The 23,813-nt window shown below is 48.0% G+C and overlaps 1 protein-coding gene and 1 long non-coding RNA gene across 3 annotated transcripts in view; one reads left to right on the top strand and one right to left on the bottom strand.

The window, feature by feature from the left end:
* The window catches only part of LOC116951993 (uncharacterized), a 250,555-nt gene that overhangs the window by 58,969 nt on the left and 167,773 nt on the right, over positions 1 to 23,813 (bottom strand). Inside the window, exon 10 of one of the 2 annotated variants that reach the window (XM_076073915.1) lies at positions 13,608 to 13,714. In XM_076073915.1, the coding sequence (XP_075930030.1) occupies positions 13,608 to 13,714 (107 nt within the window). Of the gene's footprint in view, positions 1 to 765; positions 1,020 to 13,607; positions 13,715 to 23,813 lie in introns of those variants that run through there. The other variant, XM_076073917.1, reaches the window with a different exon arrangement.
* Positions 610 to 23,813, top strand: LOC116951994 (uncharacterized). Its single transcript, XR_004404367.2, has 3 exons — positions 610 to 801; positions 5,733 to 5,843; positions 22,786 to 23,813. It is a non-coding gene; the product is annotated as an uncharacterized LOC116951994 (long non-coding RNA).

Below are 23,813 nucleotides of genomic sequence, written 5' to 3'. Positions count from 1 at the left end.
AAGCTCTCTGGGCTCTCTTCGCACGCCACGAAAAGGGCCCTACATTTGTTTTTATTTATTAAGGTCACAGTGTTTTGCTTCAATGTTTTATTTTCACATAGAATATTAACGTGGTGGTGCTTTGAGTCGCAGATTTCAGTTGACTTTGAGTGTGTTGAGATTGTCACTGTTGGCTGCGCTTTTGCACCACAGCCAACGCACCAGCAGCAGCAGCATCACCACATTAATATGTTCGGTCTCTTATGGTGTACACACACCAATCGTTGAAACAATTCATTCATTTGTATGAACGGCAATCCGTAGACTTTACGCTGTACATACAAGCAAATACCGTGCAACACACTCAAAGTATACGCAATGCATTACCACCACCCCCTTTTAACGCAAAAAAGTATAGAAGTAGTTACTTAAGTACACGCTCGTTCACAGCCAAATACTAACACAGGCACGTGCGTGCAATCGTACACCGCACACGTTCCGCTAACGTCCCCGTTTCTCCCCAACGAATGCCCTCTGCGGAGCAGCGAGCAGCGCGGCAGCGGCCGTCGATTTGTCAACGGGTCGCCAAAGCACGGCGGTAAATTCGCGTTCCCGTGCAGCACGGGGGGGGGGGGGGGGGGTGGGGAGACGCAGAATCTGCGGCCACCGCGGGCAATTCGTTCCGAGCGCTCCCGCTGCGATCACGGCGTTACGCTCGTCCGTCGTCATCCCAGCGGGTCGCTCGCGAATGCGCATCGGGCGCGGGGCTTCACAGCGAACACTCACCTTTGGCAAAGCCGAGGACGAAGGCTGGGATGTTCGGTGAGATGACGACGATGTTGCTGGTGGTGGTTGGTGGTGGTGGCTGGGTTGCCCGTATCTCGCTGGCGCAATGCATTCACTTTGTCAACCCGTGCTGCCTGCCTAGACCACGGTTGCTGCTGCTGCTGGCTGCTGCCGCTGCAGTATAAGTCACGAGCATTCGCCGCCTGCATACAGATCGGCTCCAGAGCAGTGCCCCAGTGTGTGCGCGCGTGATACTGCTGTGTGGGTGGGCATGCCACACACATGCGTGCGGGTGTGGGTGGGTGTACACGCGATATGTGAGTCTGTGTGCGCGCGTGTGTGCCAGGGGGTGCAGTGCTGCTGCTGTGCACGCTGCGCTATGCTCCGAGTTCGATTTCCACTCACGGTCGACACGAGTGAAAATTGTCTAAAACCGGTCCTGGGGCTCCCCTAGGTTGACTCAGTCTCAAATAAGTACCTGGTGCGGTGTGTAAACGTCACCATTAGGGAGACAAAGGCGGCCGGGCGTGGTGCTGGACATCCACCTCCTTGTATGCCGTGCCGGCTTTCATTGGTGCTTGCTAACAGCACTTGACAATGCAGTCGGTTAATGCTATCTTTGTCTTTGTGTGGGTTAGTAGGAGCGGTGGCACAGTGGTTAGCGCACTGCCCTACGAACCCGTCGACCCCAGTTCGCACCTCCGATTAACACGGTTGGCTACGTACGGTGTGAAGGAAGTTCAACATACAATTCCCACTTATGAACAAAATCAGTGACGAATATTTACGAACCGGTCCTGGGCCTCCCCTAGGTTGGCTCAGCCTCAATGAATAAAAAGTCGCCGCTAGGGAGACAAAGACGGCCAGGCGTGGTGCTGTCAACCCATCCCCCTCGTGCGGCGTGCTGGTTTTACATCGGTGTTCACAAACAGCACTTGTCCCGCCAGTCTGTGAAGGATACACGGGGGATCTTTGTCTTTGTGTGCGTAAAGACGTTGCACCTTCGCAGACTCGTCAAAGTGTCGCAGTGGCCCGCAAGACAGCGCAACGATCCTGGCGAACAGCGTGGGGGGGGGGAGGGGGGAGGCAGAGCCTCCCTGCATCTCCTGACCGCATGTCCCTCCCTGGTGCATACCCAAGCCTGGCTTGAGTTTCTTTCAGGTTGACTCGGCCTAAAATGAGGACTGTAACCTGGTACGGTGTGTGTATCAATACTGCGCAGACAAGGGTGATCACGTGTGGTCCTGGCCACATCGGTCCGTGCTGGACTGCACTTACACAGCAATAGGCGCTCGCTAACAACACACGTACCGACAGCATCCCTTACAGTTGAACACGTAGGCTTCCGCGGCCAATATCCATAATACAGGTTTTTTTTTTTAATGGAATATCCCTTATAGCTAAATCTATTCAAGCCTCCCGTAAGTCACGTGACGTCTGCGTGGCCACCCCCACTCTGAACTCCTCCCCCTCTCTCCCCGCCCCCTGTGAAAACAGACGCCGCTCTGCCGTGCCGCTCACGTGCGCTCGCTCCTTCCTTCCCTCTTCTACTGCTCTCTTCCCTCCTCACACATCATCATCACCACCACCGCCACCACCCCTCTCATTTCCCGACATGTTATTTCGTATTTATGGAGCACCTTCACTCAAGGCCCTTGGCGTAAGTGTAAATAATGTAATATTTAAAAAGAAAAACTTTTTTTTTTAAACACGCTTTAATGAAATGTACCGTACTGGTAATGGCAGAACTCCACGACTCCAGGAAGTGGGCCCGAAGCTTGCCACAACGTAAGGGCCCCGTGGTGATTTACAGCCAACGTCAGTTGAGCGTGGACAATTAGACCCAAGCCGAAACAACATATAAAAAATAATGTTTAAAAAATATTTTTTTTTTATTTTTAATGATAGAATATAGTATTGTCATCAGTATGACATAAGTATACGAAGTTTCCAGTCGATACCACATTGGGAAGTGGCTTCAAATTGAATTACAAGATTTGAGGATACAACAACAGACAGTGAGTTAATAGAAAGCGTGTAACAAGGGCGACAAATTTGAATGATTTCGATGACAGGTTCGGCCATTCCATCTCCTCCTCCTCCTCCTCATCCTCCCATTCTTCCTTGGGGTTCCTCCTCTCTTCCTGCTGCTCATATTGACCCGTGCCCTCCTCTCTGTCCGTTTTAGGGATTTCTTTCCTGGCATCCCTTCCCCTTTCCCGTTCCCATCTCTCTGTTGCGGTGCATCACCACCACCACCACCATTATTATACCATTGACTCTACGGTTACTCCCCTTCCCGTGATGTGCCAAGAGGAAAGTTGTTACGGATGTTTACGTGATATGGTTACGTACGGTGCGAAAGAAGTTAAACAGACGTGCATGTGCAAGTACATCTTTGCAGGCACCAACGTGTGTGTGTGCCTGCTGGTGTATGCGTGTTCGTTTGTTTTTGTGAGGACATTTCACTGCGACTGTTAAAGGCTGGTGAATTCATTACAGCCCGATGCTCAGCGATAATAAATTACTCCGAGTGTAGGGCTGCCATTCCCCAGGCTCCCCAAACACACCAAAGACAAAGATCCCCCGTATAGACTTGACAGGCTGTTGGCAAAGCTGTCAACCCATACGGTTTACCCCGCATTCGTATACAGGGAAATCGAGTTTTCAGGTCCGTACGGCGTACAGCCGTTTCAATACGGGTAATTTGTTTTTGTCTATTTGTGTTTCTCCCTTGTGATGGGACTTTGTAGGATAAACGTTGAGATTTATAAGGGGCACGGGGTGACCAGTAAGGTCTGAATTGGTCTGTAATAAGGTAGGGCATAAGGGGTTGGCAGCTATGGGAGCTCAACAACAACAACAACCGCCGTTCGACACTAAGTAGCGGTGACATCACCGCGGTGGTTGTGCCAGGCTAGGTGCACCTATAGAGAAGCCCTCCCCCCCCTCCCCCCCCCACAATCGCCCAAGTCAATAAGTAAAACTGTAACAACGGTCCGGTTGTTATGCAGTGGGGGTCATCTCCCACAGCAGGGGAAACAACAGCGCGAAACAAGGAATCGTCACGACGTTAAACACGGGCATCACCCAATGGGACGTTATAAAATCCTCTCGCGCCGCGGCCAAAGTGAGGAAAGCTGACAGCCAAAGGGGCACCCGTTGCATCTGCACGACAATCGTGGTTTGGTGTTAGATGATGACGATGATGACGGCGATGACGATGACGACGGCACGCGTTCTCACGGGGCGAAGTTGCTACCGCAGCGGTTTAGCGCATCGCGCTGTGGACCCCCAGGTTCGATTCCCTGGCCAAGGCGAACAACCGACGGCGAGTTATACCGTGAACCGGTCCCCGGACGTCACCGAGGCTTCCACAAAGGCCCATTGCTTAGCGTGGTGAAGTATGGTCGAACAACCCCCATCATTGGGGGTGTGCTCTGAGTGGTCAAGCATGGACTGGCAAAGGGCCGTGAAATACAATTGCAAATGTAGGTGGTTCTTAGTATCACCGGTGCGGTGTGAGCCAGCAACGCCAATTCGCCGCAGTGTACACCAGGCGCCTGCGTTGTTCCTGTCAAGACAATCACCTTACGATCACCCAATCGTCACAGTGGGAGGGAGATCGTTGCCGTCTCCCAGGGTCCTCTTAAGCCACCCTAGATAAGGGGACACACAATGTCTGACTTGAAAGATCCACAGGACGAAGCAAGAGGGAATCGGATGTCTTGGCGTCTGCGAGTGAAACCTGATGACTCCCATTTCCACTGCCGGCTCCCTTTAAGGCAGTCACTGGACATTCCACATTTCCATGACGAGGGGGCGGGCGGTCCGCCAGTAAAGCAACCTCTTGGGGAGCTCCCAACGCCGGGGCAGGCTTAGCTGGCCACTCGGCCCTCCTTCCCAGAACTCCCTCTCTCTGCTTCAAAGTCTCTCCTCAGAAGCTTCTTCCCCCACTCAATCTCGTGCCATCAGACCTCCTTAATCGCTTCCCTCCCATTCCCTCCGCTGTATGTCTCTGTGCGCCGGAGATATTGGTTATGCTTTGGGGGCATTAGTCACGTCAGACTGTTGTCTGGCTCGATGCATTAAGCGGCGGTCTGTTGTACGTACACAGCTGCCAACCCACACGGTTTACCCCCCTATTCTTGTAGAGGGAAATTCAGTTTTCAGGTCCATACGACGTACAGCCGTTTCAATACGGGTAATTTGCATTTGTCTATTTGTGTTTCTCCCTTGTGATGGGACTTTGTAGGATGAACGTTGAGATTTATAAGGGCACGGGGTGACCAATAAGGGCTGGATTGGTCTGTAATATGTAGGCTCTGATAAGGGGTTGACAGGGATGCACGCAACAAGAGCCCCATACGTTTAGGCTGGTTTAGGATTTTATCATTCGTGCAAGCAAAAAAGAGCGAGGGTGATTCATTTATTTTGACTGTTTTTTCGTGCTGGATCTACGCGAGGTTTTTTTCTTCGCGTCCTGCAAAACGAAAAAAATTCCCTGGTGAAATGTTGGCTCGCGCGATCCCACAATCGCACCCTCATGTCTCTCTCTCTCTCTCCACGAGGAGCAATCTCGTAATTTTCAACTCGGCGCCACGGCGCTTCTGTAAATGTATTCAGTGTTTTACCTCTCAATCGATGCGAGGATTCATACTGTATGCGCTGTAAAAACTGGAAAATGTATTGAAGCTCTAATCACGGAAAATCAATGATGTGGGGGGGGGGGGGAAGGGGAATGCACGTGCCAGCTTTAAACATTTAAATATGTGCACACGTAGGTCAAGGCCGCTGTGATAAAGAGGTCACCAGGGCCAATTCTGTCGACGACAATAAACAGCTGCACATTTACCCGGGATAGCCACACTTAGTCCAGGGACTTGTTTTTTTAAAGAGGGTCCTGCGTAGGGATGTTGGCACACATCCTTGCCAATCCGTTTCCTTCCTTCTGCTCGATCTCACAGCTCGTGCAGAGTCGACATGCAACCGGCAGGGTTGACTGTCGCAGTCCGTCATCGCCACCGGCCTCTCCCGAGGTTGTTGACCTCTGGGTGCCACTTCAATGTCCCCTCTGGGTAAGTTGTCCGCCTCCACCCTGCAACCTCCTCCACTTACAATATTGCCTCGTTATTTACGAACCTGCCGTCCGCGATTTTGGCTATCCGCATCTTCGACTCTACACGACTGCAAAGAGAGAGAGAGAAAGATCAAGTGATCCGTAGAAAGTTATCCGTAGAAAGTGATGCGAGAGAAAGTGATGAGATGAAGAGATGTGCTATTATGATAATGTTCACATATCTAATAGCTTATTTACATATTAAGGTAATTTATTAAAATATTTTAAAAAACATTTGTACGCAAAATTTTGCTGTTCACTCGCTATAAGTGAGTCGTAACTTTTTGACCACTGCCGCTCATGTGAAGGTTTCCTGGCTTGGTCGGGATTGTGCTGTGGAATGTGGAGGAGACCTCATGGACACATTGATTCGTTGTGATAACTTTTTTGTGCTTTTTGTTTAGGTGCCATTTCTTAATTTGTTTATAAAAAATATTTTGCTTAGTAATAGCAGGATTTTCATTGGCTTGGTAGTGGCTGTATATGGGATTTGGCCCTCTATATAATGAATCTACAGCGTTATGGGATGCTATTAGCATGGGCGCCACGGTGGCGAGATGTTACCTGCTGTGCAGGAGGTCATGGGTTCGATCCTGACCCTAACGCCTGTATATTTCAAGTTTGCATGTCTCTCTCCGTGGTCACGTGGATTTTGTCTGGGTTCTCCGGTTTTTCCCTCCACATTTGGAAACAACATCACGCGTTTAGAGTATTTGGTTGCTTTAAACTTCCACCTGATAAGCTACTTTGTTGAGCTGTCATTTGTGGCCAGGTCATTTAAAAAAATATATATATCTTTATAGCTCAGTGGGCTTTAACTGGCAAATAATTTTTTTTAAAGTAGATTAGTTGAATGACGCGATATAAAATGAAATAATTATTATGCCCTAACATTAAGTCATGCATAATTGCAGTGATATATTGCTTGAGAGTGCACACATCGATTACCATAACATTGACACCACAAGCACGGTCAGGGACGGACTTTGCGGAGAATGACCTAGCCGTAGTTGAGAAGTAATCCATTAAATGCACCATGTCAAATCATTTATGCACCGCAATAAACAAGCAAGCCAATTCAAGCTGGGGAAAAAGCTAGCATATTAATGGAGTATTTATGATGATGTCGACTCCAAAAAGTCCACAAATTACTCTCTTTAAATCGGTTTTATCACTAGTATAGGTGAATTATTACAGCGCACGATCGTGAGAGATGGTGGAGATGGCTATTCGGAGGACTTCATCCAGCAGTGGATTGACCATGGCTGACAATGATCGTGGTAGTGGTGATCACAAGCATTCTGCTTTGGAAGTTTATCCAGATTCATTTGTATTTTCGTGACATCATTCACAATATTTCATCGATATCGTCATCACAAGCCATGACCTATCCACTGCTGCATTCGGATCTCTCCAATCCATCGCCGTTCCTCACGTTCACAGCGACGCAGGACAAAAACCTCGCTTCTGCCTACTCACTGATCCCATGGCACCATCTCCCACGTGGACCTCCTCTTGGTGGAGCTAATTCACACCTTTGGCTGCCGCTCCACCGTTGGTCTCAAACCACCGGCCGCCACCTCTCTGTTGCTGTCGCTTCCTGCCCAAGCCCACTCGCTCTGATTCGATGTCTCCAACGTGAGTTTGTGCTGTGGCCCACGTCTTCTTCTCTCCGTCTCTCAGTGCTCTGCTTTGTGCACTTTCTTCTGACTTTGTTCCACACACTCGTATGTTTCTGAGCCATGTGTCAAGAGCACAGTTGGCTACGTATGGTGTGAAAGAAGTTCAACACACACTGGTAACAATACAATTATGTATCACTTATTATTATTCTTCGGACACATTGCTGTGAAACTTTTCATTGTCAAGTTAGTGTTACAATAGCGCCCCAACCTGCCTCTTTATCTCATCATTTTCATCCAGGTCTGTCTTCAATAACTGCGCTAAGTTTACATCCTCCGATGGGCTTACCAGTCGATTACCTCTTGACTGGCACTGTATTTTAGTCTGCATTTGTTAAGTAAAATCTGTGCTTGCGTGATAAACCAATTGGACAAATGCGTAGGCGTTAATGGAGAGTTGTATTCACCATTTCACATTTTCTCAGGACAGAGTTCTTATATCGCCGATGGAAATTAACTGCAGGAAACAATTGAGGAACTCAATGAAGAATGCTGCAGAGTTGGGCCCAAGATATGCATACATACAAATAAATCAATGGCAATGATGACGATGCAAATGACAGTGACGGTCACACAACTGCGTCGATTTTCGCGGTTGCGATGTCCGACATTTCGCTCGACGTGTTGGGAGCTTCTGCACGGGGCTGATTTATTCCGGAACTAAACAATTTGTCGTCACGAACTGAACCCTTCAGCTCCCCCGAAGAAGCGGCCGTCACGAGGAGCGAAACCGACATCGACCAACACACGGTGCAGCCCGAATGCACATCGGAGAGGGCTGTGACGGGTCACTCCGTTGGTCATCTCGCACAAACGAGGCCACGGGGCCCACCAACGGTAGCTCTCGCAGGTCACAGGGAGCCTCGTCCCTACAGCGACGCAATCCACGTGCTCGATGCACGGTTGGCTATGTACGGCGCTAAAGGAGTTCGAGAAACACGCGTACGCGCAACGCACAACGCCCTCGCAGGCTGGCCATCGAACAAAGACGGTGGTCACCGCATCGCTCGTATTTCAGATGCGCTTCAGCGGCCGTCTGGAACGCTCTTCCTTCCGATATTAGGAAGCTACTGGAGCTATACACGTTTAAATCATGATCTAGACTGACAAACTCATTTCTTTAGAACTGCTTTTTGTGTTTAGTTTGTCGTCCTTCCCCCGCACCTCCGACTAGCACGGTCGGCTACGTACGGTGAGAAAGAACATGAACGTACACACACTATACACCCCCATTCTCCAAGGCCGCAAAACAGCTGACGACGCGGATCTCTCTCACCCTCGGGGGTGATCGATCCGGCACGTCCCTCTTCAACTCACTGTGTACGGGGGTGGGTGGGTGGGTAGGTGGGTGAGGGTGGCGTCCTTTCACCGTTACCGGCGCTTCCATCAGCCAAACGCGCGCGGCGTCGTGCCGGGCGATTGGGGCCAGGATCGATGCCCGCACGGGTTGTTGACGTCGGTGCGATGAGAGGTGTTCCCAAGCCGGCGGGCACGGCAGCTGCACTGAATCCCTTCAGGGATGCTCACAGCAAACCGTTTTCACTCGTCCCCTCTTTTTTTTTTACAAGCGCGTGCGTCTGCGCGTGTGTTTGGGTGCTTGGGGAGCGGCAGGGCGGGAGTTATCGCGCCGCGCTACGAACCCCGGCGACCCGGGTTGGATTTACGCTCATGGTCGACAGCAGTGACGATAATTACCTGAGCCGGTCCTGGGTCTCCCCTAAGTCCACTTAGGCTCAAATGAGCACCTGGTGCGGTGAGTAAACATCACTACTGGGGAGACAAAGGAGGTCGGGCGTGGTGCTGGCCACCCACTCCCTCGTGTCACGTGCCGGCCTTCATTTGGTGCTCGCTAACAGCACTTGCCCCAAAAGTATGGCAAAGCTGTACGGGGGATCTTTGTCTTTGTCTACGTGGTGAGTGGGGGCGTGCTGGCTTGTGTGCAGCGCACTTGGAACCCGGTGACCTAAGTGTTGATCGCCAGCCACAGTTATCGTTAGTGGCGGGAGCTATCTGAACCAGGCGTGGGCATTCTCTAGATTAGCTCAGCCTTAAATTAGTAGCAGATGCCGATTTGTTTTTAAGATGGAACGGCAATGATGACGGAAGTAAAATAATGACAGGGTAAGTTCCATTTGCATCTATTAGAGCTCTACATTATACATTCTTAATTACATGTTAATATTTATTCCTTTGTTAATTTACTGCTAGCTTAAGGCTGTGTGGAATTACGTGGGGGGGGGGGGGGGTTAACCATACTTCACCACACTGGTCAATGTGGGTGTGGCAAATGGGGTGGGTGGGGGGGGCGGCCACAGCACCGGATCTCACACATCACTCGCCACTCATGTGAGACGTGGCTAGGAATCGAAATCAAATTGGAGGTCACCGGGTCCACAGCGCAGAGTTTCCAGAACGCCGGGTGCGTGCGCAATCCCGGGCACCGTCAAGATGTGCGAAGTGAGCGGTAAAAAACATTCGGCCGCCTACAAAAACCTTGACTGCAACCTGATTCGGGCCATTCGTGAGCAAAACCGTGATGACGGAACCGAGATGTGAACGGGAACAAGAGTGAGGCGTTACATGTTGTGTAAATACCCCGTGTCGTCAATACACCCCAGATCCGTGCTGTGCGTGTGTTAATGTCCGTCTCCGTTGGCAAGAGCTCTTCCTGCATTGCGCTACGAACTCGATGACCTGGGTTTAATATCTGCCAAGGCGACATCAGTGGCAGGTTGTATCTGAACCCTGCTCTGGGTCTCCCCAAGGTCAACTCGGCCTTAAAATGAGAAACAGGTGCAGTGTGTGAACGTAAATACTCGGGAGGTGTGACGGTGACTCCATCTCCCTTCCTTTGCCCTTCCTCGCCCTTGATAGGTGCTCGCTAACAGTGCCCGCTCCTCCGGTTCCACACGGTGAGAGAGGACACGTGTGCAAGAGTAATCGCTGTTGAAAAGAGAATAAATGCCCACCCATGCTCCAGCCAGCATTGTGCGGTATCGATGTTCACTGGGCGCTCGGGTTAGTCGTTGGTTGGAAATTCCACATTTCTGCGGTGGGGACTAGTCACGGACAGTGGGGCAAATTGCCAAGGTGATATGTCACACACAGACAATTAAAACTACAAACTATTTTTTAAATATAATACTACACAATGTCCACTGAGCTACGTATATAACTCTTTTTCAGAAGCGACCTGTCCACAAATGATAGCCCAACGAGGTGGCTTATTGTGTGGACATTTTTCGCAGCCAAATACTCTGAACGCACGTTTCTAAATGTGGAGGGGAAAACCGGAGGACCCGGAGAAAAATCCACGCGAACACGGGGAGAGAGACACGCAAACTCCAAATATACAGCAGGCGTCAGAGTCTGGATCGAACCCACAACCTCCTGTATATCAGGCAAGGTAGTTAACATCTCCTAGCCACCGCGGCGCCAATTTGCTGAGATGTTAATCTGGGCGAATGTGTGTCAAACACGATTTGTTTTATTTGTTTAAACTACGGCGCGGTACGTTAAAAGGGTTAAGGTGCAGGCCTGCAATTTCTCGGTCACGCCACTGCTGGCCAGAAGGGCCTCCAATAGAGGGGGCTCGAGAGCCCCTCCAAGAGAATATTTATTACCCTAATTCTTCCACCCTGGCCAGACGCCTCGAAAGCGGTGGTAGAACTCACACCTTACCCCACCACACGCAGCCTGGTGATCAACATTTATAATTCGGGGTCAACAGACGTCGGGGGGGGGGGGGATTTAAAACAAACTCGCCGATTGCTTCAACTGGCACGCCAGGAGGTTGAACTGGCGACCTCTGGATTGCAAGTCCAGTGTGCTCACCATTACACCCATCGCAGCATTCGTAATGAAAGCAAGAATCATTTTACCAGATTATTTTATCGTCGTCCGGCCGGTGGGTGCTGTGGTCAGAGCCCTTGACTCACAATCAGACGGTTATGAGTTCACATCCGGGCAGGAGTAGACTCAGCCTACGATCAGAACTCGCGATATGCAGCCGACTGGGAATGCTACGCATTCAAATAAATTAACTTATATCCAAGACGTTTACATTTGACGTGTTATAATGCGCGCTGTGAATGAGCGGTCACATGATCGTCGGGCCCGTGTGGGGGCGCTCAGTACGCACTGTGTGTCGCTGAGCAACAATCTAACCCAAAATAATCGACGGCACCGTTGTGGAGAACGCATTTCTGTTGAGTTATGGTTTATGTAATTTCGCTTCAGATCATTTAAAGTAATGTGTTATGTAACTTCGCGTCGAACTGAGACCCCGAAATTGTACGCAGGAGGGGCCCTTGCCTGCAACATTGGCAGTTCACCAGCATTGATTTAAGTCCGACTCTGCTGATGAGACACTGAATGTCGAAACCGGTCCAGTTTGCTTGTCTTGAAACACTGCTGTTGATCTTACGCATTCCCAGAAGGCCACATTCTATTAAGGTGGAGACATGGGTACATCAATGAGATGTACTCATTCATGTATCCATGTTCCTGCTAATTTATATTGCTAATGTAGAATTCATGATTCTCCTTTGTTTAGAAATGAAGAAATGTTTTATTCTCTTTTTAAAAACTTGCTTGGGGTTCTTGATCTCCCATCGTGTTCACTATTGCCTGATTTCACTTTAAGACTAAGTATACGTATATACATGAGTTCAACTTAACATTGCACTCAAAATCTAAGGCCTGAGTTAATGCATTCTACACAAGGCATCATTAAACATTTCGCAGCGTTTATTAACATTACTTGTGATTTGCAGGTCACGTTGCATTTCATCGCCTGAAATTATACTTTACTCACGTAAGTGTAAATAAACATCGGAGGGTAAATCATTCAAAGTCCCACAATATCATCATGGAGCAATGCCCCTGATGCTCCTGGAGGCTTTAAAACAAGCACCGTCTTATGGGATGTCAACAGTGGTTGATGGGACGAACCCCAGTAAGCATGCAAAGTTGGACTCATTTTGGCATGTGGCTCAGACCGTTAAGTCAACGTTGGCCCATGTTTTACTTGAAAGCCACCTCAGAGAAGTGGAGAGACCACTGCAAGGAGATACCGGTGTGACACAAACGGTCAGGCTCAACAGCTCAATCGCCTAGAAGAATGAGAATTGTGGTTGTCCCATGTCCTATGGACAGCCTGGTTCCCATCATGAAAATGTGGAATTTCCACCACTGACTCAGAGCCACCAATTGAAATGAGCATGGCTCTATTCCTCGTGGTTGTCCCATGGAAGACCTGGCTCCCATCATGGTAGTGTGGAATTTGCACCACCACTGGCCCAGGGCCACAAATTGAAATTCGTGCCACCCCACTGCTCGCAAAAGAAGGACACTTTGATTGTGGCTTGACTGGCAGCTTGCGCAAATGGCTCCGCTTCAATATGATTAGTTTAACACGTAGGCGTTCGCGACCAATATTCAGTATGGTTAACGGCATAAAAAAATAAACACAAAATTAGAACGCTCTATGCTTTACACATTCACAAATCGACACGTTAGTTCATGCTATGTGTTTAAGCTGCAAACCCGAGCCCGGGCTTGACAGCCCATGTATCCGCTAGGATTGGTAATATTATTACTCTGTTGTGGGAAGGAAGCTGTGTTTATCCTTTACAAAATCTGGCTCATTTCACGGTAAAGTGGATTCCCAGGGCCGCTGAGATTTGGACTGCCCAGTGCTTTATTTGAGTGGTGGGATATTTTCACTTTCTATTCCTGGGATTTTGACATTTAAATTAAAATTATTTCCCCCAAAACCTCGCTGCTGAACGGCCACTATTTTCGCAAATCACAAGAACGTACACCATTTCAACCGTGTGTTTCAAATAATAGTAATTCAAATTCTAAAAGTTTCATAAGACTGTTTATTAACACGGTTGGCTACGTACGGTGCGAATCTTCAACCTACATACATACGTGCATTAAGCACGCAGATAAATAAATCATGCCATTCTGCAGAGTATATTTTTTTTCTCAAACACAAGTCAATGGCAGTGCGCACGCGTAATTATTAAACTTACCTCGATGCTCTCCGCGTGGATCGAATACTCCAGGGCTTCCGGGCCGTCCGATTGGCTGCCAGACCACGGAGACATCCCATTGGCTTGCACCAGCACATGACTCCAGCCTAAATGTGGAGCAACCGAGATCGAAATTATAACCTCCCGTCTGTCCACCCCATCTCATCCTGTTGACACAAATGGACCCGTTAAACGGTCATGACACAATAGCTTAAGGCTGCTACTCAATACCTGTGCCAATTCACGATAATTTTGTGAAAGTTTTAATTATGTATAATATAAAGTTTTAATTATGTATGCCAAGGGATACAATGTGGTTGAACCGCAAGGCATAATGTGAAAGCTCCCACAATAATAACAAAAAGTATATTTGACATTCTCATCATTCTTAAAGCGTGAGGATATTACAAAGGTTTGATTTTAAACAGAAGAGTACAGTATAGTCTTGCCAGTGGGCTTGATGTTATGGAGTAATTTTCCAGATTAAGATTGGATATTTACATTTTGGACCATGAGGTGAGCACACGTGGCCGTCTGTTTTCAAATTATCGCAGGATCTTTAACGTCCACTGTGGGGAAGACTGTATTGTTTGTTTGGTTAATACACGTGCAGTATTAACCAGGGCGGCCGCTGGACTTAAACCGTGGCAGCCCCTTCTTGTCGTGGGAATGCAAGTTGTGGTTAATTCGAAATTTAACATGGAGAGGGTTTACGACGTGCATTTTATGTCCGTAATCTGACCCAAAACATTTATTATGATTGTAATTGATTTTGTTTGTAAGGTAAGTTGTTAACATTGTTTGATATCTTTGTGCAGATAATTCTCTCCGAGTGTTAAGACTCGTTTCAGGAGGGTCTTGCTCAGATGTTTGTCTAGTGTCTTTGTGAAGCTTCTACTTGGGGAGAAACTGTAGTGCCCAGATGATTTTAAACGTTTGGCCTGTGCTTCCTCTTGTTTAGAAAATCGGGCCTTAATATATCAAGGTCTGCTATACTTTTTAAAAACTAATTAAAATCTTATATTTCTAAATCAAAATTACAGTATACAATACACCTTGACAGATAGTAATGAGAAAATACCTTAACGTAGATATGTTACTGAACTTAGGATATCTCAATAATTTTTGTTGTTGTGACATTTGAGATTTGAATGTGATGCTGCCACCACGATAAAAAAAAATAACGTGCAATAATTTAAGACTAGCGGCATTACGCAACCAAAAACTCTTGCTTAATTACAGCCACCATACAAAATGCCATAATATAAGTTTTTGAGTTAGATTGCATAAATGTGTCTTTAAACCCACCACCACCCGACACAGCCAACTAGTAAGGTTGGTCACTTAAACAAAACATGCCAATTCGTTACTAGTACTACAGCACACCGGTGTGTTGGAGAGTAAACCCACAACATTTACAATTACAAACTTTTAAAAAATGCCGCCTGCGTCCAGCAATGCCGCCTGGTTGAAAAAGACACCGACTGGACTCAAGTAAACAAGACTGAAGGTGTGCCAATGAGATAGTAATTAGGCCTCTTTGTTCAAGGCAACGTGTGTTACGTTGTCATTCGGGCTGAGCCAGTTTGAGAAAGCATCTGATGCCTGTCGTTAAAGAGGTGACAAGAGCAGGGCCCGAGTTGAACAAGGTGGCAACTTTTAGGCAATGATTTTGCCTGCAACAATGCTCACGTGAATTTTCATCCGTTTTTAACCTTGAACTGCGCCGATAAAAGGATGTAAGCTTGGTTGGATTGCGATTGCAACTCCCGCCATGCAATTCTATTCGAAGTCGTTTTGAAATGCGATTGGCTGAAATGAGGTCGTCAGCCGCAACACGTTTGCAGAAATAAATAAATATGGCTGCTAATTCCGTTTACGTGGGAAATCGTGCAAGATTCTTTATTCGTTACAGTCGAATAAAGGTCTACTTATTTAAATACGTAAAAACTCAACGTGTTCGTTAATAACACTGTGGCCTTAAAATGTTAAATATAGCAGCACGTAAATGTAGTATTTATAAATGTAGCATTTATAAATGTAGTATTTATATGCTTTAAAGTAGGAGCATTGCCCAAAATGTCGCCTATTCTATGTTTGTACTCTTTAAAGCAGTGCTATTGACAAAAGAGTTCAGTTTTTGCTGTTAATGCTGGTGCACTACTGCCAACGCAGCATCACCAAATGTAATTAAGGTACTTAATTTTATATACAGCATTGCATTATTTTATTGATAAAGTGTTCCAAAAGTGGCATGGGTAGGCCACAATTCCTTGCCTAGACCCTTGATGAATTTCAGGTCAGCTCTTAAGCCAAGGGAAATTAGTGTATTTAGAATCAGAATGTTGACTGTTAAACGGTTTTATTGGTTACTCAATATCTACTTTTAGGTAACTATTCGTCTGCCAAATGTACAAACTGTTACTCAATAAATATATGCAACGTGTCATTCTTATCATGCCTTGATATCAGTCCCTAACTATTCACTCCATCTCTCAACCGGCCTCTGTATTTATGTGCTATGACGAAGAGCCATTTGCTGAAATATTGCCTGTTATATATTTTTTTCCTTTTAAGGCCACAGTGTCGTTGACGAACGCGTTGAGTGTTTTTATTATTTGTGTTCATGAACCATTGCCAATGCAGTGTCACTAAATAACTTGTTTATCTCTGGGCTGGTGCACCTATGAAAGACAGTCAGGTAGGTAGATACAATATTGGGCCTGTCCTCGCGTCTACTGAATTAATCATTACAATTACGGACTTGGCTAGAATGGCTTAATAATGTGCAAATTGTCACAGTGAATACAAGAGCAATGCATTTATCACGTTTGACCCAAGCTTTTTCTCAACATTTGGAGAATGCAGCAATAATTAGACGCAGTAGAGACGGCCAGCGGAATTGATTCAGTTATTCGCGAACCACACCTACTGTACCCCTCAAACCAACGGTTATGTGAATGAAGCTGGCCAGTTGCGAATCCTCGCGCAACCTTCACTCCCGTGGTTGCGAAGAGCGCACTTGCCCATTCCCAAAGTGCCTGCGGACATGGGACTATCTACTCACTTCCGTTGGTTTGAGAAGTGTGCGTGGTGCATTTGCTAATCTCAAATTAATCTCGAACTTCCGAGCAACTCTACCACGGTGCAGACAGGGTGCAGCGTTTGACTTGGGCGCTGCCTGGTGTCCAGGAGGTCGTGGGTTTGATCCCGACCCCGACGCCTGCTGTATATTTGGAGTTTGTATGTTCTCCCCGTAGTCACGTGGATTATTATCCGGGTCCTCCGGTTTTTACCCTCCACATTGAGAATCAACGTCACGCGTTCAGAGTATTTGGCCGCTGTGCATTTCCACGTGATGGGCCACCTCCCTGAGCTATCATTTGTGATAGACAGGTTGCTTCTGAAAAAAAGAGGTGCATATCTCAGTGGGCCTTACCTGGTAAACAAAAAATAAATAGTTTTAGTTTAACGTCAGGTGAACGCAGCGGTGGCAGCGGACGACGTGGAGGCGGTGAGTGAGAGAGCAAGAGGAGCAGAGAGGGCTTACTTTTGCAGGCCGAGAGCGCACTTAGCAGAGGGCACCAGAGAGGCACAGCAGCTGGAGCGTTTAGTTATGCCTGTGGAGGGTGAGGTTAGAGCTGGCAGCAGGGCAAAGGGACTTGTTAGCAGCAGATCCGCAAGGGTGGCGCAAGGTCGCGGAGAGGGAAGGATTGGGCGGGTGAGCGGAGTCGTCCGCTGGGAGCAGCGCTCCCGCTGACCCCCCCCCCCCCCTCCCCGGCACGTTGTCCGATTCACGCCGCGTGCACACAGTTCACTCCGTTGACCTGATCGCCACTACATGGCTTCACGGTGGCGGGATGTTAACTCCCCCACCTGGTATGCAGGAGGTCGTGGGTTATATTTTGCTATTGTTTTTATTTTACCAGGTAAGGCCCCCACTGAGCAATGTACCTCTTTTTCAGAAGCGACCTTGCCACAAATGATAGCCCAAAGAAGCGGCTCATCGCGTGGAAATTTGTAGTGGCCAAATACTCTAAGCGCGTGACGTTGATTCTAAATGAGGAGGGAAGAAACGGGAGGACCCGGAGAATAATCTACTCGACTACGGGGAGAACATGCACACTCCAAATATACAGTCGGCGTCAGGGTCGGGATCAAACCCACGACCTCCTGTATACCAGGCAAGGGAGATAACATCTCGCCACTGTGGCGATCTGTTCGATCCCGACCCCAACGCCTGCTGTATATTTGGAGTGTGCATGTTCTCCCCGTAGTCGAGTGGATTATTCTCCAAGTCGCCCGGTTTTTCCCTCTACATTTATAAACATGCGTTTAGCATATTTCGCTGCTATTCTATGTGATTAGCCACTTCGTTGAGCTATCATTTGTGGCCAGGTCGCTTCTAAACATTAACAGCTATATAGCTCAATGGGCATTACCTGGTAAAATAACAGTTAAATGACAACATGCATTTCAGTTGTGTATGCAGCTCACACGACTGTGATTAAATCACCCGAAATGTGCCCAACATTATCAGACCTCAGAAGCTGAGCAGGTATAAGCCTGGCCAGTGCGTGCATAGGTGACCACCATGTGCGAAGGGCAGGTGCAGTAGGCGTAGCGGGCAGCAGAGGGCAGTGCAGAAAAAAAGTCCACGGGTGTTCCGTACTCCCCTCCACCCCCTCCACCTTCACTGACCAGCATGTGGCAGTATGGTCAGTTAGCCCTCACGGTCTGCAAGGTGTGGAGAGGCAGTGGATCATCCAGCAGTGGATTGACGGCGGAAGAGGCCTACGTGGACAGGCAGCTAACGGCGCCGCATGCGGTCACGCATCGTCATTTAAAATAGCCGTGCGTGATATAATAACCCCACACCGCGCAGCTCGATGCACTGTGAATTTCAAATGACATTCGTCCTTCGAACGTTGTTTTTTGCCACCACATGCACTCCACTCTTACTGCAAGGTGAGACGTGTCCTGTAGTATCTAGTGGTAAAAACAATGGCGTGCACTTATCCATAGCGTTTACAACGGTGTTAAATGGCACGCAAAGCCCTGTGTTTATATACGCAGAAAGGGAACGTACGGACATACGGCAACAAGTGTTTAAAGTTATTCGTTCGGAAGATGGAACACACAAAATAGTTTACGCGATTAATCAGTTTAAACGGTTACGCAGTTACGCGGAGCCCAGTAAGCATGCTGCAATGACGCCCAACAGCTGGATTGTGGTTTGAATCGTTGCACTAACGTTTGCCAAATGTTCGCCGAAACGTTTGCACGTCCACTGGGTGCGCACTGAAGCGGGGTTGCACGTCTACCCGAAGGCAGTAATTTTTAGTGTGCATCCAGTAAAGTTTGTGATGAGCTTCGAGACTTGTTTTTGCTCTTTCAGAAAAAAAACGCAGAGAGACAAGGGGGCAAATGCAAGTCGCATTGCCGGAGTCTGCTTACTTTGCTTCATTCTCTTACTATTTAAACACATTTTTTTTTATCTTACCAGGTAAGGCCCACTGAGCTGTATAGCTCTTTCTCGGACGCGGTCTGGCCACAAATGATAGCCCGACGAAGTGGCTCATCACGTGGACATTTATAGCGGCCAAACACTTTAAACGCGTGATGTTGATTCTAAATGTGGAGGAGGTAAAAACTGGAGGGCCCGAAGCAAAATCCACGCCACCACAGGGAGATAGAGACACGCAAACTCCAATTATACAGCAGGCGTCAGGGTCGGGATCGAACCCACGACCTCCTGTATACCAGGAGAGGTAGCAAACATCTCACCACAGCTCCATCATCATGTTTCACCAACCCCAGATAAAGTCACCGGTTTACTAAGTGTGCTTTACACCGACTCTACCAACCACTGAGACATTCGAAATGTCATGAAAAAGTTAAAACTCAAACATTTCTGCAGGGATTTTGTCGAGCAGAAGCTAATTTAGAATGCTCTTAAGTGTGTCTCACACTTATAACCGCAGCCAGTCCCGAGTGAGCGAGTGAATGAGCGAGGGAATGATGTGAATTCTAATGACTTTTCTAGAAGGGCAAGAGCTGAAATTTGATCAAAATATAGTCACGTGTGTGTGTATACACTCATAAAATATCTGAGAACCAATGTCTTCGATATTGGCCTTCCTCCAAACATTAGGGAGTGGAAAATATTTTCAATTTTTTTTTGCTATCAACCAAAGCCTAGAAAAGTTTAGCATTTGCATCTTTTCAAGAGTGCCGAATCCAAACACGACACCAAATCTTGAAACCCTTGAACCAAACTTGCAGATTTTTCGCCCCCAATATTGGGGAAAATAATTGTGTCTACGTCTTCACTGTTGAGCCTAGGCCTGCGAAAGTTCGCACGTGAAGATGTTTAAAGGACGCTTAGTTAGTGTGCGATGGAATAGTTTCAACATCTCCATTTTTCGACTACGTTTTGGAGGGGTGTTGATGCACAAGCCAATAGAAAGTGGGCAAAGCCTGCTACAAGTTACTAGTTGGAAATAGAATCATGAGTCGTGACACATGATGTATCATCCACAACCATATCATCACATTTCAACCAATCACATTTCAGTATTATTTGCATGTATGCGTGAACGTACGTGAGCACCGCATGTCTACGCACGTGCGTTACATGTGCATGTGCGTTAGTACGCATATACATAGTTGTGTACAACATGTGTACGTAGCGTGGACGTGGTGAAGCATGTGGTTAATTCACTGCAATTGGAAGGGGGGTTGGTGAATCACGCAGAGATTGCCATGTTAATGAAACCTGTCGAAGTTGCCTGGGTAAAAAAATGAATGACATTTTTTATTATGAACCGAATATTTGGTTTCCAAGCCGACACATTACTCTGTATCGCCGGCGTACTGTTTCAATCCATTGTGTTCAACCCAGATTGTTTTGTTTTTTTAAACATCCATATACCGTACAGACATTTGCGAGGGCGAAGGATGTCAATACCAAGGGCTGTAATAATGGGAAAAAAGCCTCTACGACTTACTGATGATCAGGTTTCATGCATGAAATGCCAAACCCTGTAAAGTTTGGAGCATATCCTGAGCTACCGAGCCACTGACGCGTCCTTCCCTTCGAGTGCTTGCTCGCGAAAATGTGCTGACCTACGGTGGAATTTTCTCCCACTCGAAGCTAAAGTTGGTCGATAATTATTCGCAGCTGGCGAGAGAATGCAGACTAAGTTCTTAACTTTGATTTACAAAATAATCCTAGTGGTATTATTATTTGTTATCCAGCCATGAGGAGGCTGAGACAGAGCACTTTTGACTCCTGATCGGAAGGGCACGAGTTCAACTCCCAGTCCAGGGTTAACTCAGCCCATCATGTCTCTTGTGAAAAAAAATAAAGTGAGTACCACTTCGTGGTGAGTCACCGGTGGTTCTATGGGATATGATGGCTCTGGCATGATAATGTGGAAGTTCCTCCATTGGCTCGGCACCACGAATGCCCCATGCTCATTTGAGCCTCTCTATACACAACACGGTAATGTGTGATCATCATAGCAATGAACCTTTGGATCTCTGCCACAATTGCGAACGCCTTATTCAAGCTCCATGTAATCCGAGGCTCTGTAAACAGGTGATTACATATTTCCGTGACATGATTTGTTGACACTGTTGCTCATTTAGTTATCAAGCACCCTTTATTGTTTATCCCGTTCACAGGAAGTCCTGGCGTGGGTTTCGGGTAAATAATTTGTTGTTTTTTGCATCTTGTTCATTTGCACATTCCCACCCAGCTATGCCCTCTCGCTGCCGCCACTGCCGACGTCCTGGGCCGTGGCTGGACCACACACTCATCGAGGTTTCGTGCAATGTTTGTGCGAATCCATGTTACATACGTCTTGCGCGCATGCAAAATTCTTGACCATAATTTAAGACGGAAGACTGTGGCTTTTGTCGCGGTGTTGGTAACTGCTTATTCGCGAGTGTGTGCGGTGCCAATCTCAATGGCTGATTGTTAACAGCGCTTGCCTCGGCAGTCTATACGCCCAAGAGGGGGAATTTTGTGCGTGCGCGTGTGGTGGTGGTGGTCTTGTTATGTGTCCCATTTAACTCGACACACGAGCAGGGGAATTGCTGTTGGCAGGCATCCGCCAAGGCCCTCACGGAACCTTCGGCAGTGGTGTGGCCTGCGACACGCACGCCTGGCACACCTTTGTTCTGCCCACTGGAGATGGTGGCCGATCCCACCACACCAGCTGGTCAGTTTAGGCTTCGTGTTGATCTTATCTTGTCTGAGATTATTCTGGCACCTATGTTTGTCTTCCGAGCAAAGATGCAGAAACTTCGGTCGATTGATACGTGAAGCTTAACCCTTTTTCGTTCCGATGACATGTGTGTATGTACGTGTACGTCATCCGTTTTTCTTATGATTCCGTTCCGATGACGTACGTATATGTAGACGTACGTCATCGAAACGGAACCGGAAGAAAAATAAATTAACGACTGGGCCTCCTTTAGGTTGACTTCGTCTGCAATAAGGGTCTGGTGCAGTGCAGTCGTAAACATCAGCACTAGGCAATGCGTTGGCTATGCACGGTGCGTACACACCACACCCCGGTGTGCAGTGTCACACTTGACAGACGTTCTCTAACGGCGCTTACTGCTCCACTCTACGAGTACAATGCCACGGGATGTTGTTGTTCATGTGTACAATATGTTTACGACGGTGCCTATCGCTAAAATAATCCCTTATTCATCCGGGAAGGCCACGCCGAGTCCACGGACTCTCATAAGCGAGGGTCCTGCTGCCACATTGGGATTTTAGTTTTCAGAGGTTTTCAGCCAATTCATAAATTGTTTATACGAGTGGGAGGAAACCGGAGCACCCGGAGAAGAGCTATCGTTTGCAATAGCCCGGTCACTTCTGAAATAGAGCTATACAGCTCAGTGGGCCTTACCTGGCAAAATAAAATAAAAAAAAAGTTTAAACAGTTTAGTTTGGGTCGCAGGGAGCAAACAAACACACAAAGGTCCGTGTCACCATCTCCGTTAAAGCAGAGGTGTCGTACCGCCAAGCCAGCCCGGAGCCTCCAGTCTCTCTGTTCACTGCAGAAGCCGAGAGAGCCGTGCCGCTGAGCTCACATGCAAAACGACGAACACGATGAACCCCACACCTCTCCGCCTGCTCGCCCCCCCCCCTGCCCCCCAGGATAAAGATTCCAGGCGTCTTGCGGGGACGCCGTGCCACCGTTTGGTTCCGGGCCGGAAAAATATCCAGCGGAAAACCACCAGTACCGCGAAGGAGCCCGCGCTGGCATGGCTCGGATGTGCCAGAGTGGAAAATGTTTTTTGTTGTTGTTGTCATTATAATCAGGGGCGGAGCCAGGGGGGGGTGACAGGGGTGACATTCTGCGTGTAAGTGTACGACACTCGGTCTGGCGGACTCCGTGCAACTGCATTGTCAGAGTGTGTCGCCAACCGATGGCGTCTAGTTCAACAGCCTGACTCTCTAATCATTCTTGAAATTAAAATTTGTTGAATGTCACTCCGGCCTGAAATCCTGGCTCCGGCCCTGATTATAATCATAACAACGGCCAAGCTGGACCCATGTCATATCGGAACCGATACGGGCTAACTCTTGTTCCCATAAACCACATGGCCTCACCCCCCTCGGGGTTCCACCACCTCCTTCCGTCCCGCCCCCTACTTCTCCCTTGGCGAGCGTGGATCTGCCGGAAGGGTGGCCGCATGGCTGTGGACGTGAGGAATCCGAAACCCCCTCGCGCTGCTCGGGGAGGAGGGGGAGAAGGAGCCTTTGCGGAGGTGAGGAGGAGAAAAGTGGATCGTGAAGTGGAGGGGGTTAGAAACAAATGGGTGATGTGCACTGTTACATGGAGATGGAGAGCGAGAGAAAATGTAGGAGAACAAACACATTAATAAGTTAAAAGAAGAGCAGCGGCAGAAAGGTGACCACTCAACACAGCTTTATTCCAACAGAACTTCAGTGTACAAGAGAAATAAAACATCAACGCACGGCGACATGGTGTTCACAGTTGTTTAGAAATGACAAGACGGCTCAGATTATTTGTTAATCGCAGTGCAGAGAGAGGGGGGGGGAGCATGGAGACTGAGCAGAAACCGTTTGTCAGTCGGAATCTCGCCGGACCTCACTGCAGCACCTTTGACGGCTTAAAGGTCACGACCCCGACCGTGTGGATCGAGGAATCCTACGTCAAA

Source organism: Petromyzon marinus, chromosome 44 (assembly GCF_048934315.1).
Source record: "Petromyzon marinus isolate PM22_M1 ecotype Great Lakes invasive population chromosome 44, UKy_Petmar_22M1.pri1.0, whole genome shotgun sequence".
NCBI lineage: Eukaryota > Metazoa > Chordata > Hyperoartia > Petromyzontiformes > Petromyzontidae > Petromyzon > Petromyzon marinus.
The sequence above is the reverse complement of the archived record's forward strand: the minus strand, read 5'-3'. Positions and strand labels throughout refer to the sequence as shown.